General features: G+C 43.3%; 1 protein-coding gene across 4 annotated transcripts in view; it reads left to right on the top strand.

Annotated features, from left to right (window-relative positions):
- The window catches only part of lmtkb (lemur tail kinase 1 b), a 540,811-nt gene that overhangs the window by 401,818 nt on the left and 125,080 nt on the right, over positions 1 to 13,913 (top strand). For all 4 annotated transcript variants that reach the window (XM_043714969.2, XM_043714970.2, XM_043714971.2 and 1 more), the window contains one exon: positions 12,989 to 13,122. In XM_043714969.2, coding sequence (XP_043570904.2) covers positions 12,989 to 13,122 — 134 coding nt within the window. The remainder of the gene's footprint in view (positions 1 to 12,988; positions 13,123 to 13,913) is intronic.

Raw genomic sequence — 13,913 nt, 5'->3', positions numbered from 1 at the left:
AGGATTGCGTGCTGCATTTCCCATTTAAAACCACATGTTCCCATTGCTTTTCACATCACTCTCATAAATGCCAATAACAAACAAAAACAAGCTGCATTTATATAGTGCATTTGACATGGTAAAACATTCCCAAGGCACTTCGGAGTAGCAGTACCGAGCAAAATTGACCCTGAGCCACAAGGAGGTATTAGGATGCGAGGAGAGGAGAGTCAGGCTGAGGGCCATTGATGACTGGAGAGGTGGTCGCCATGATGGAGTCGAGGAAATTACCAGATGGACCGAAGTTTGCAGTTTTCTCCATTTTTGGTATTAATTTGTTGCTACCATGGACTAATTGGAGACATTTTCTGTAGATTATGCCGATTGATGTGCATCTCGTCATGGAGCTGGGCTGTCCTTGTTTGCTACCATTGCTGTGAGCAAGGCCCTTATCCTTACAACCAATAAACAGTCAGTGGTGCGTATATCACTTTGCCAGTGAAACTGAAATGAATGGATCAGGTCAGCAGACACCAGAGGTTTGTGCGAATCAGCTGCCCTCTGTCCTTTATTAACTATCTCATTCTTATTCAGTGGTATATGCCAGGAGGAGAGAGTCTAATGCTGATTAACATTGAGCCCCAGATTGTAGATGGTGGAAATGAGAAAGAAAGCGTTTGCAAAGTTGGGGCAAATCTCGTTGTCAAGCTAAAACTATGTAAAAGTCAATTTGCCTGGGCTTTTTACCACTGTGAATAAAACAGATGCTCAGTGTGGCAGGGAAGTTGTGTTTCATAATCTGCAAAAGGCTGTGTTTTTCTGTTGTTTGCCTGTGAGAAATTAATTATTCAGGCCAGATGCTTCCAGATTTAACCACTGGTCCAGTCTGAGTGAGCTGATCTCAGCTGCTGTTACAATTGGCCTTAGCACCTCTGGGCTAAGAAGGGGGAATATCTGCAGAGTTGCTGCTCATCAGTCCTCTGTGTATGTGTGGACCTTGGATGCAAACCAGGATTCTGGACCAGCTTTGCTGCTTTATATGTCCAACTATTGATAATTCTCACACAGGGAACATGACCACATGACATGGGCAATTGTTTCAGGGGGACAGGTGAGAGGGTGCAGAATACTGCTCATAATCTCCATCTGTTTAACAGCCCATTCAGGATGCACTGCCAAGATGATGCTATAGATGCTATCAAATGCTGTCTTTTCTCTTGGTGTTTGGAGTGGGTGGGGGAGGAGACACAGAGGTGGGTCAAATCCCACAGGAGATTGTTGAACTGTCACAAGAATGTACTGCTGCAGGAAACAGGAAGTGAAGCTCAGGCACTTCCCCGGAGGAAGGAAGGTTTGTTTACTGGCTAAAGTTTTCCATTTTTTTCCTGTCAAGCGACAACCAGGCTTTTTTTTTAAGTGACACCCTCACTTGACACCCGCACAAATGTAGACAGTCACAGGTAGACTGGGTGCTTAAGAAGGCATTAAGCACACTTGCCTTCCTTGCTCAGACATTTTGAGTATGGGAGTTGGGACGTCATGTTGAGGTTGTGCAGGACATTGGTGAGACCTCTTCTGGAGAACTGTGTCAAGTTCTGGTCACCCTGGTATAGGAAGGATATTATTAAGCTGGAGAGAAGAGATTTACCAGGATGTTGGGAATGGAGGACTTGAGTTATAAGGAGAGGTTGAATAGGCTGGGACTTTTTTCACTGGAATGTAGGAGGTTGAGGGGTCAGCTTATAGAGGTTTACACAACCATGAGGGGTATAGATAAGGTGAATGGTAGGAGTCTTTTCCCTAGGGTGGGGGATTTCAAGACGAGGGGGCATATTTTTAAGGCGAGAGGAGAAGTATTTTAAAAAGACATGAGAGGCAACTTTTTTACACCAAAAAGTGGTTTGTGTGTGGAATGAACTTCCAGAGGGAGTGGTGGATGAGGGCACAGTTACAACATTTGAAAGACATTTGGATAAGTACTTGAATAGGAAAGATTTAAAGGGATATGGGCCAAGCCTTAACAGGTGGAACAGTTTAGTTTAGGATAATGGTTGGCGTGGACCGGTTGGACAAAGGGTCTGTTTCCATGCTGTATGACTTTATGACTCTAAATAAACTGAGAAGGCAAAAGCAGCACTAATGACTCCCTTCTGTCTATGACCAGACTGTCCATCATGGTATGAAAGTGTTGAAAAGAATCCCTCATCTGCACCTTAATTATTTTGTTTCATGTAGTTTAAATTGACCACCCAACTGGAGTTGAGCTCTCAGCAGTGCAGAGGTCCCATTGCTCGGTTTACATGGAAACCATTGAAGGAGGAAGAACCTTGAAGAGAATATGTGTTCTTCTTAATGTTGCCATTGCCCAGATACTGTTCCCATCCTATTCCATTATTCATTAGTAAGTAAAGTCACCATTGTCCCACTCTTACATTAGAGAGAGACAGCTAGTGGTGATTTAACCTGAGGGTCACCACACCTCAGACAAGGGGGGAAAGAGGTTAAGAAGGAGAGTCATTCATGATAACCTCAGCCAGTGTGGGAATTGAACTCACACTGTTAGCATCATTCTGTTGCAGACCAGCCAACTGAGTTACCAACCCCCAAGTCGTGCTGTCATAGTCCCAGAGGACCATTGGGCTTCTCTCTCATTGGAGAGAGTTTAGACTGGTGGTGAGTTTAACCTGAGGGTCACCACACCTGAGGTGAGGGGTGAATATAAGAAGGTAGGAACCATCATGGCAACCTAACCAGTACAGAGATTGACCTTGCGCTATTGGCACACTCTGCTTTGCCATCCAGCCAACTGAGCTAACTGACATTATGGCCAGCAAAACAAGCTTTCGCAGTTAGGAAACCCGGAGCTGTAAAATCTCTACTTAATTATATGTGCGTTTTTAGAGAAAACGTTCTCATTGATTCACTGTGCTTCCTGAAACCTTGGGTTCAGTTTAAGAGGTGCTGTATGGCCTCAGAGAAAGTGAGGACTGCAGATGCTGGAGATCAGAGTCGAAAAATGTGGCGCTGGAAAAGCACCAGCAGGTCAGGCAGCATCCGAAGAGGAGTGTCAACGTTTTGGGTATAAGCTCTTCATCAGGAATGTGGGCCTCGATTCACTCCCCTCGATGACTGCTATTTTACATTTCTCCACCTCAACAGAGGAGTCTAACACTTTATCTCCGCCTCACTCCCCAGTCAGGATGTCTACTAAAGGCTGTTAACCTGCTGAAAACGGTTCATGCCCCAGTTCTCTGCCAACTCTTCCAGTGGCACAGATATTACAACAGGCGCTTTGAATCTGAAAACAGGCTGGATTTTCTGATCTCGGTGTTAGCAATGAAGTTAGATCCCACATTGTTAGCTTTTTTAAGCAGGCTGTTTCTATGGTGCAAGCACCAGTAAAACAACAAAACACTCTAAATGACTGCTGTAAAACCAGCCTAAATATGTCATTGACGAATTCCTCTGCTAATCCAATGCTGCATCTCATTAATTAAGAATTAAGATGTTTAGTTGATTCTTCCTAGCTTGTAATGTACAGCAAAAAGCAAATCTGTAGTTCAGTGCTTATAGACCAACATTTAAAATGAGGAACAAAAACAAAAACAAAACTCAGCACATCTGGCAGCATTTGTGGAGAGAAAGCAGAGTTAAAATTTCAGCTCCAGTGACCCACCTTCAGAATGGGAGAATTTAAAACCGGACGCTGATTTATAATTAATAATTTTCTCATGTCTACATCCTCATAATCAGAACAACCCGCTCTGTGGATTGTCACCTTGTGGGAGGGAGGGAGGGAGCACTTTGAAGATCTTCTAAATCAAACCATCCCACTTGGCAGGAATGTGATCAGCAACATTCCAAAACAGCCCATTGATGACTCGCTCAGCAAAATACCAACACTTGAAGAAGTCAAGGAGGCAATCAAAACCTCGAAAAACAATGAGGCCTCTGGACTCGATGGCATACCAGCCAAGGTCTACAAAACTGGAGGTAACCTGCTTCATTACCAACTGCATCAACTTCTCCTCAAGATCTGGATAAATGAAGACGTACCAGCAGTTAGAGACTCAGTAATCATTACCATCTACAAAAGGAAAGGCAATCGATCTGAATGTGGAAACTATCGTGCAATTTCCCTGTTAGTAACAGCAGGAAAGATCCTCACCCGCATTGTGAACAACCGGCTCAAGCCTTTAATTGAGAAGATCCTTCTGGAGACACAAGCTGGTTTTAGATCATCATGTGGAACAATCGACATGATCTTCACTAGGCGACAACAACAAGAAAAGTGTCGCGAACAACTTCAACCTTTGTACATGACATTCATCAACCTCACCAAAGCCTTTGACTCAGAATCAAGGGAACTCCTATGGGGTGTCCTATCCACCTATGACTGTCCTGAAAAGTCCATTCGAATCCTGACACTCCTCCATGATGGCGTGCTTGCCACAGTCATGGTCAGCAACTGTAACTGTGAGCCTTTTCCAGTCAGATCAGGAGTAAAACAAGGGTGCGTGATTATCCCAACTTTGTTCGCCATCTTTATTGCAACAATCATCCACATCATCAAGGACGACCTACACCCAGGAATTGAAATTGTCTGCAGAGCAGATGGCTGACTTTTCAATCTTGCCTGTCTCAAGTCTAAAAACAAGACATCTGTGAGTTTCTTCATCGAGTTCCAATACGCAGATCACAACAGTGTTGCAGTTCTCTCAGAAAACCACCTACAACAGGTTCTGACCGCCCTCAACCGTGCACACACCAAACGTGGACTTACCATCAATTCCAATAAAACTCAGATCATCCATCAACCATCACCAACTGAGACAAATCAGATAGAACCATCAATTCAACTTGGCGAAACAACCCTGGAAAACGTGGACCACTTTCCGTACCTTGGAAGTCACCTCTCCTCCAATGTCAAGCTTAATGAGGAGATCCAAAATCGTCTTTAATGCGCTGGGACAACTTTTAGACTATCAACGCTGTCTTCGAAAGATCTTGAATATCAGCTGGGAGGATAGAAGAACAAACGTCAGCGTGCTGAATGAAACAAAAACAACAAGCATTGAAGCCTCAGTCATCAGGAACCAACTAAGATGGAGCGGTCACGTTGTTCAGATTAAAGACAAAAGTCTGCCAAAACAAACCTTCTACTCCCAGCTTAAGGAAGGCAAATGTAAAAGAGGTGGACAACAGAAGGGATTCAAAGACATTTAAAAAGCCAACATGAAGAAATGTGACATCGACATCAACAACTGGGAAACCAGTGCCAAGCACAGGAAACTCCGGCAAACCATCATCCGAGAAGGAACAGCAACTTCTGAAGTTGGGCAGAACGAGAAGAAACGGGAAGAAAAGGGAAAGCGAGGCAGCAGCAACTAAAGCCCGATCTGCCATCTGGAATGACTTGTCCTCAATGTGAAGAACTTTCAAAGCCAAGATTGGATTCATAAGCCACTTGAGAGCCCATAAATAGATCAATGGAGCAAAGACCATTATCCTCGACTTGGAGGGATAGCCATGACGACAATCAGAAAAACTAACATGCGATATTGATCGAGAAGCTGACAATTAGACTGACAGAATTTCAATTCCTATATCCAAGGTATCTTTTTATGGGAATGACTTAATATATGGTGGCTCAGTGACTAGCACTGCTGCCTCACAGTGCTAGGGACCTGGGTTCAATTTCCTCCTCGGGCGACTGTGTGGAGTTTGCACATTCTCCCTGTGTTTGTGTGGGTCTCCTCTGGGTGCTCTGGTTTCATTCCACAATCTGAAGATGTGCAGGTCAGGTGAATGAGCCATGCTGAATTGCCCATAGTGTTAGGTGCGTTAGTTAGGGGAATGGGTCTGGATGGGTTACTGTTCGGAGGGTCGGTGTGGACTCAACATCATAGAGATGTACAGCACGGAAACAGACCCTTCAGTCCAACTCGTCCATGCTGACCAGATATCCCAACCCAATCTAGTCCCACCTGGCCCATATCCCTCCAAATCCTTCCTATTCATATACTCATGCAGATGCCTTTTAAATGTTGCAATTGTACCAGTCTCCACCACATCCTCTGGCAGCTCATTCCATACACGTACCACCCTCTGCATGAAAAAGTTGCCCCTTAGGTCTCTTTTATATCTTTCCCCTCTCACCCTAAACCTATGCCCTTTAATTCTGGACTCCCCCAATCCAGGGAAAAGACTTTGTCTATTTATCCTATCCATGCCCCTCATGATTTTATAAACCTCTATAAGGTCGCCCCTCAGTCTCTGACACATTGGGACGAAGGGCCTGTTTCCATACTCTAGGGAATCTAGTTATATATTGTGAATATATCTCTAGAAACAGCAGCACCTGCTTGTAACTAAAGACCTTATCTCTTTCATTATTCAAAGGCTAGCCCTTGATATGTTATAGTTTAACAGTTTGAATAAATTTGGGGTAAATCTAGCAAAATGTGAAACATTGAGAAGGGATTGTGAAATGGAGCTGGTTTTCTCCTGTTTTAAGATACTCATTAAGGCCTACTTTTCTGACCTTACCTTTGGTCCCCTATCTTCATATTTTCATAGTCATCTGAGTGTCAGTTTTCTTTTTAATAATATCTATTAGTAAAACCTGAGGGAGGTTTCTCCAAATGAAGATAGGACACACAGGATTACTCATCTTTCCAAAGACTTTGCAGTCACCTGGGCGCCATGACAAATAGGGAAGTGCAAGTAATTGGAAAATGTACTTTTTTTTCCATGCAAGTGAATAATGATGGATTCCTTCAAGACCATTGATGTGTTGGTGAAGCAAGCTTGCCAACTGTTTGTATGTTAAAGAGATGGGAAACAAGGCGGGGCCTGTCAGAGCTCCATTGATCTATCTCAGAATGAGAGAGCGAGGGGTTTACCTCCAATTTCCTTCAGTCTCCACATTAAGAAGGTTACTGGCTCAGCTGATACTAATTCGACACCATCAGGAGTGGCAGGATGGGCTGGGCCCAATATGGAATAGGGCAGAATAGCATACAGTCACAGAGATGTACAACTCGCCCATGCAGACCAGATATCCTAAATTAAACTAGCCATATTTGCCAGCATTTGAGCCATATACCTCCAAACCCTTCCTATTCATATACCCATCCAGGTGCCTTTTAAATGTTGCAATTGTACTAGCCTCCTCCACTTCCTCTAGCAGCTCATTCCATGCATCACCCTCTATGTGAAAAAGTTGCCCCTTAGGTCCCTTTTGAATCTTTCCCCTCTCACCATAAACCTATGCCCTCTAGTTCTGCTCCCCCACCCCAGGGAAAAGACCTTGACTATTTACCCTATCCATGCCCCTCATGAGTTTATAAACCTCTATAAGGTCACCCCTCAGCCTCTGAGGCTCAAGGAAAACAGCCTCAGCCTGTTCAGCCTCTCCCCATAGCTCAAACCTTCCAACCCTGGCAACATTCTTGTAAATCTTTTCTGATACCTTTTAAGTTTCACAACATCCTTCTTATAGCAGGGAGACCAGAATTGCATGCAATATTCCAAAAGTGGCCAAACCAATGTCCGGCACACCACATCATGACCTCCCAACTCCTGTACTGAATGTACTGACCAATAAAGGCAAGCATACCAAACACCTTCTTCACTGCCATAATCACAGAAAGAGGCCATTTGTCCCAACAAGGAGCACAAAGGCAATCCCATTAAGAGGCCTCTCTGCAATGAAGCCACAATGTTTGAAGAGCCATCTTATAGTTCTGCATCGTATTGACTTTGGAACAAAAACATATATTGCCCTGTCATTTGGGAGCTGAATTCTGGTTCAACAGTTTATTGAACAGCTGTTTTAACCAATTGGGTGCCATATCGAGTAGTTGGCCTAGCAAAGGGGTATGGAGCATTGTCTGGGAAGCAGATTCAGTGACTGCATGGACCATCAGAAAAGGGGGCTTGAAAGAGGAAGACTGAAAGAATCAAGAAGACAGGCAAGGCAGAAGAGTCGCATGGACCAATGACTTGTGTTTATAATATGAGAAAGAGAAACATTTTTCAGGATGGGGAGTATCCTGATATGATATTCCTTTGATTTTATGGTGTGCAAAATAGTGCAAAAGATAAAAGAAAACTGCTGAATGATTCCAGATTGGGCGAAGTGATAATAATTGGTGATTGAAAAGCATACCAGAAGAGAACGAGAAACTATGATAGAGGATGGGACGAGGTTTGTATGGAGCACAAAGACAGTCATGAAACTGTCAAGGTGAACGGCCTGTTTCTGTGCCATCAACACTTTGTACAAATAGATTTACTGAGGAGTTTGCAAAATGAAAAAAATTATAATGACCAGTCCAGATTCTACAAAAGACATTCCGAGTGACAGGTTGAGGCAGGCTAATTCCTTTTACTTGTTCCCTTCAGATTGCGTGAGGATTAAGGGCTCTGTGATTATGTAATTTTACAGCTCTCAGATCAAAACTGAAATGTTAAGTTTTAAAACTTCAAGTCATCATTTTGCTTCAAAGTGATAGATTATGACTGCTGTGGAATTGGATCGAGATCAGAGTAGGTAGGAGATGTGAGACTAACCAAAAGCTGGAAATACATGGTGCTGATACTGGGTAACAAACGTGATGATTGCTTTTTGTTCCTAACATTTATACATGTGACTCATTTAAGAAAGAAAAAAATCTTGGTCATATTTGTTTTTAGTAACTTAAGATAATAATACATGTGTGGGTCTGTTGCCTCATTTGCACCATATTAGACTATATATAGTCCTCATTAATCTAAAGGGTGTCAATGAGTTTTATCCCTACGTATACTTGTATGAATCATGTTTCCACTGCAGTGTGGAAACAGGCCATTCAGCCCAACAAGTCCCTCCAAAGAGTAACCCACCATTCCCCTACCCTATTAATCTACATTTCCCATGACTAATAGCCTACACATCCCTGAACACGATGGGCAATTTAACATTGCCAATTCACCTAACCATCTTTGGAACTATGGGAGGAAACCCACATAGACACAGGGAGAATGTGCAAACTCCACACAGCCAGTCGCCCGGGGTTGGAATCAAACCTGGACGCCTGACGCTGTGAGGCAGCAGTGCCAACCACTGAGCCACTGTGCAACCCCAAATCTGTCTAAATATCTCCTTATTCTTGGGGTTGTTGGATTAGTGCTGTTTACATGCAGCCTCCATTTAAAGACTATTTCCAACAATGTGTTTCATTTTGTGGGTGTAAATTTCATGCTTATCAATGAGTCAAATGCTTGGAAATGGAGATGCATTTCTCCTGTTTGGTTCCCGATGTCAGTGGGAACCAGGCCAGAGGTGTTTGTATGTTGATGAGTAAGAGCAAATGTGAAGGAGCTCAGCAGGAGAGCAGCAAAACGTTTGAGTGCATAACCCTGTAATGTCTGAACGGGGACAGACCCTACCCACCCTTCATGAATCACAAGACAGCTGTGGAAAATATCAGGATTAGGGGACACTCTAGAGTTCTGGAGGTTGTCAGGAAGTTGTAAGTTAAAAATCACAGAATACCAGGTTGTACTCCAATAGCTTTATTTGGAAGTACTGAGCTACCTGCCAAAGGAGTAGCACTCCGAAAGCTAGCACTTCCAATTAAACCTGTTGGATTATAACCTGGCCTTGTGTGATTTTTAACTTTGTCCACCCCAGTCCAACATCGGCATTTCCACATCAGGGGAAGAGGAGAAGAAGTTTTATTTTTTACCTGTCCATCTGCACCTGATCTCGGAATGGCTGATCCTACGCTGAAAATGGAAGTGTGTTTGATTGCCCGGTCCTGTGCTGTACTGTGATAATTACAAATGTTTCCACCAATGTGTAATCTTGTCTTTAGAAATGATATATTATTCTGGCAGCATGTCGATGGTGATTATTCCATGACTACAACTTCAGAGAAAAAAAACATACAAGTCCAAAGTATAATCACAGAGAGTATACTGACTATGTTGTGCATTTTAGTCTCTTATGTATTTACATATTTTTAGTCTGTAATATTTTGCATAATTACATAGGATACAGCACATTGAAACAGGCCCTTCAGCCCATTGCAGGGTTTAGAGCATAAACATAAGAACTAGGAGCAGGTGTAGGCCATTTGGCCCATCGAGCCTGCTCCGCCATTCAATAAGTTCATTTTGTGGACTCAGCTCTACTTACCCACCTGCTCACCATAACCCTTAGTTCCTTTACTGTTCAAAATCTATCGATCTTTGCCTTAAAAGCATTTAACGAGACAGCCTCTACTTCTTTACTGAGCAGAGAATTCCACAGATTCACAACCCTCTGGGTGAAGAATTCCTCCTGATCTCAGTCATAAATCTGCTCCCCCCTTATTTTGAGGCTGTGCCGCCTTGATATAGTTTCACCCACTATCGGAAACAACCTCCCTGCTTCTATCTTATCCATTCCCTTCATCATTTTATATGTTTGTGTTCTACTAGCACCTCCTCCCATTGTTTCTCATCCACATTTACCATTGTAATCCTCTAGTTCCTTCCCCATTCATATCCATGTCTTAAATACATCTCTACTATTCACTTCTACGACTCCCTGTGGCAGCAAGTTCCAAGTTCTCACCTCTCATTAGGTAAAGAGGTTTCTTCTGAATTGGATTTTCAGGTGGCGTTGTGTTTTAAATGCCCTTTCCTACCTTCACAGGATTCAGCAGCATTTGTTTTCAATCCATTGCCCTTGGGAAGATAACGGTGAGGCACTGTTTCTTGAACCAGCCCAAGATGGAAGGGAGGTGTTAGGAACCAGTTGTTAGGATTTTGAGCCTGCAGTAGGGAAGGGCCAGCAATATAATTCTGAGTCAGCATGGTGCAAGATTTGCGGGAGTCCTTACACGTGGTGGTTTTCCCATGCATCCGCTGCCCTTATCTTTCTGGGTAGTAAAGGTCACAGATTTGGAAGGTGCTGTCGGAGAAGTCAAGGTGAATTGCTACAGTACACCTTCCAGATGGTACAGCTTGCTGCCACTGTGCGTGAATTTCATGGAGATGGTACCAATCAAGCAACAGCTTTGTCCTGGAAGGCATTAAACTTCTTGAGTATTAATGGGGCTGCACCCATCTAGGCAACTGGGATCATTCCACCATAATCCTGACATGAAGATTATTGATGGCCATTGTGGAGTTAAGAAATGAGTTAGTCAGTGCAGAATTCCTATCCTCTGACCTGCTCTTGTAGCTAACGTATGACTGGTCCAGTTCAGTTTCTGGTCAATGAAAATCCCCAGGATGCTGACCTGGGGGATGAAGTGATGGTGATGCTATTGAATATAGAGTCATAGAGATGTACAGCATGGAAACAGACCCTTCGGTCCAACCCGTCCATGCCGACCAGATATCCTATCCATGCCCCTCCTAATTTTGTAAACCTCTATAAGGTCACCTCTCAGCCTCCGATGCTCCAGGGAAAACAGTCCCAGCCTGTTCAGCCTCTACCTATAGCTCAAATCTTCCAACCCTGGCAACATCCTTGTAAATCTTTTCTGAACCCTTTCAAGTTTCACAACATCTTTCCAATAGGAAGGAGACCAGAATTGCGTGCAATATTCCAACAGTGGCCTAACCAATATCCTGTACAGCCACAATATGATCTCCCAACTCCTGTACTCAATACTCTGACCAATAAAGGAAAGCATACCAAACGCCTTCTTCACTATCCTATCTACCTGCGACTCCAATTTCAAGGGGCTATGAACCTGCACTCCAAGATCTCTTTGTTCAGCAACCCTCCCTAGGACCTTATCATTAAGTGTGTAAGTTCTGCTAAGATTTGCTTTCCCAAAATGCAGCACCTCACATTTATCTTAATTAAACTCCATCTGCCACTTCTCAGCCCATTGGCCCATCTGGTCCAGATCCTGTTGTAATCTCAGGAAACCCTCTTCGCTGTCCACTACACCTCCAATTTTGGTGTCATCTGCAAACTTACTAATTGCACCTCTTATGCTCGCATCCAAATCATTTATGTAAATGACAAAAGGTAGAGGGCCCAGCACCGATCCTTGTGGCACTCCATTGGTCACAGGCCTCCAGTCTGAAAAACAACCCTCCACCATCACCCTCTGTCTTCTACCTTTGAGCCAGTTCTGTATCCAAATGGCTAGTTCTCCCTGTATTCCATGAGATCTAACCTTGCTAATCAGTCTCCCATGGGGAACCTTTTCAAATGCCTACTGAAGTCCATATAGATCACATCTACTGCTCTGCCCTCATCAATCCTCTTTGTAACTTCTATGATGGGAGATGGTTGCATTCTCTGTAGTTGGAGCTAGTCCTTTCATAGTACCTGCGCAGCATGAATATTATTTGCTGGTATCTTGTGTTAATGTCATTCAGCTACGCTAAGACGATTAGACTAGGTTAGTTTTGGAAAACTGGTCAGCATGATCAAGTTGGACCGAAGGTGCTGTTTCCGTGCTGCATGACTCTATGATCACCACTAGAGGAAGCATCCTCTCTGTCTGTACTGTATCAAAACTCCTTGTAATTTTAAAGACTTTAATTAGGTCACCTCTCAGCCCCTTTATTCTCATGCAAAATGAGATGTGCCCTGTCAATCCCTTCCTGACGTATCTACATGTGGGTAGTTTGGCGTGATCTACCCCACATTTCTGAAACGTGAAATCCAAGTGGATACGTTCATCATTGTTCCGACTCAGTTAACAGTTGGGAGTTAGTTCATCAATTGCACAAGGAACATTAAATGTCACTAACATTGTCGCTAATCGTTCCAGACTGTGTCAGGTAATATATTTTGTGCAATTTTCAACTGATTAAAGCCAAAGCAAAGGTCATTAGTGACTTCTGCAAAATGTAACAATTTCATGTGAACTGTAGAAAATTCTTGAAAGGTGTATCTTGAACCTTATTCAAGAAATTCAAGGTGCTGTGTGTAAAATGTCTGTGACTTCTGGTTAATCTGACAATTTGAGCTGATTAAAATGAGTCCCGTGGGTTTTTATCTTTTCAGATGGGATGCCAATTGGTGAACTCACGTGGTCCTCCTCACTTGCCGTGGTAGCCGTGTCCTTTTCCGGTCTCTTCACCTTTATCTTCCTCATGCTCGCCTGCCTCTGTTGCAAGAAAGGAGACATCGGATTTAAGGTAAGAGCTGCAGAAGCAATTGAGGTAAATTAATTATTGTCTGTGTCTGCTCTATGTTTAACTTCTGTTGTAGCTTCAAACATAGCTGATAAAGATGGGGCCACTGTGTGGTCCTGAGACTGATTTCAGTATATTCTGAAATATTGTTACTTGGAGCTAAGTGAGTTTGCCTGCCAAAAGAATTTGATGGTGGCTCTAACTGGTACATTTAAGCTTGCTACAATACAAGGGATTGAGGATTATTTGCAGGTATAGGTATAACAAAGTGTTTTCAGGTACACGTAGACCCAGAACGGTTTTCAGGCACAGCTACTCTGAGATGTGTTTGCAGTTACAGTAGATTGAGGCTGTTTACAGATACAAGTATACCAAGAACTGTTTGCAGGTACAGGTATCCTGAGAAGTGTTTGTAGATACAGATATTCCAACAGCAGGTATACCAAGGAGTGTTTGCAGGTACAGGTATACCAAGAAAGGTTGCACACACAGGTGCATCAACGAGTGTTTGCAGGTACAGGTACACCAAGAACTGTTTACAGGTACAGGTAAACTGAGAAGTGTATTCAGGTACAGTCATCAGAGAAGCATTTTCAGGTACAGGTAGACCAAGAACTGTTTGCAGCTCCAGGTGCACCAAGGAGTACTTGCAGAGTGAGTTTGTCCCATCTACACCTTCTTATTGGTGTAATGACATCCTGTGAGTTCTCAGTCACACATTGGTCCCGAGAGAAGAGTTGAATTTGAGCTGAGAGAAGGACACAAACAAAGAGAAAAGCATCAAATGGAAGCCT

Source organism: Chiloscyllium plagiosum, unplaced genomic scaffold (assembly GCF_037043375.1).
Source record: "Chiloscyllium plagiosum isolate Xiang-an unplaced genomic scaffold, Cpla_swu_hap1 HiC_scaffold_25, whole genome shotgun sequence".
Taxonomy (NCBI): Eukaryota; Metazoa; Chordata; class Chondrichthyes; order Orectolobiformes; family Hemiscylliidae; genus Chiloscyllium; species Chiloscyllium plagiosum.
The sequence above is the reverse complement of the archived record's forward strand: the minus strand, read 5'-3'. Positions and strand labels throughout refer to the sequence as shown.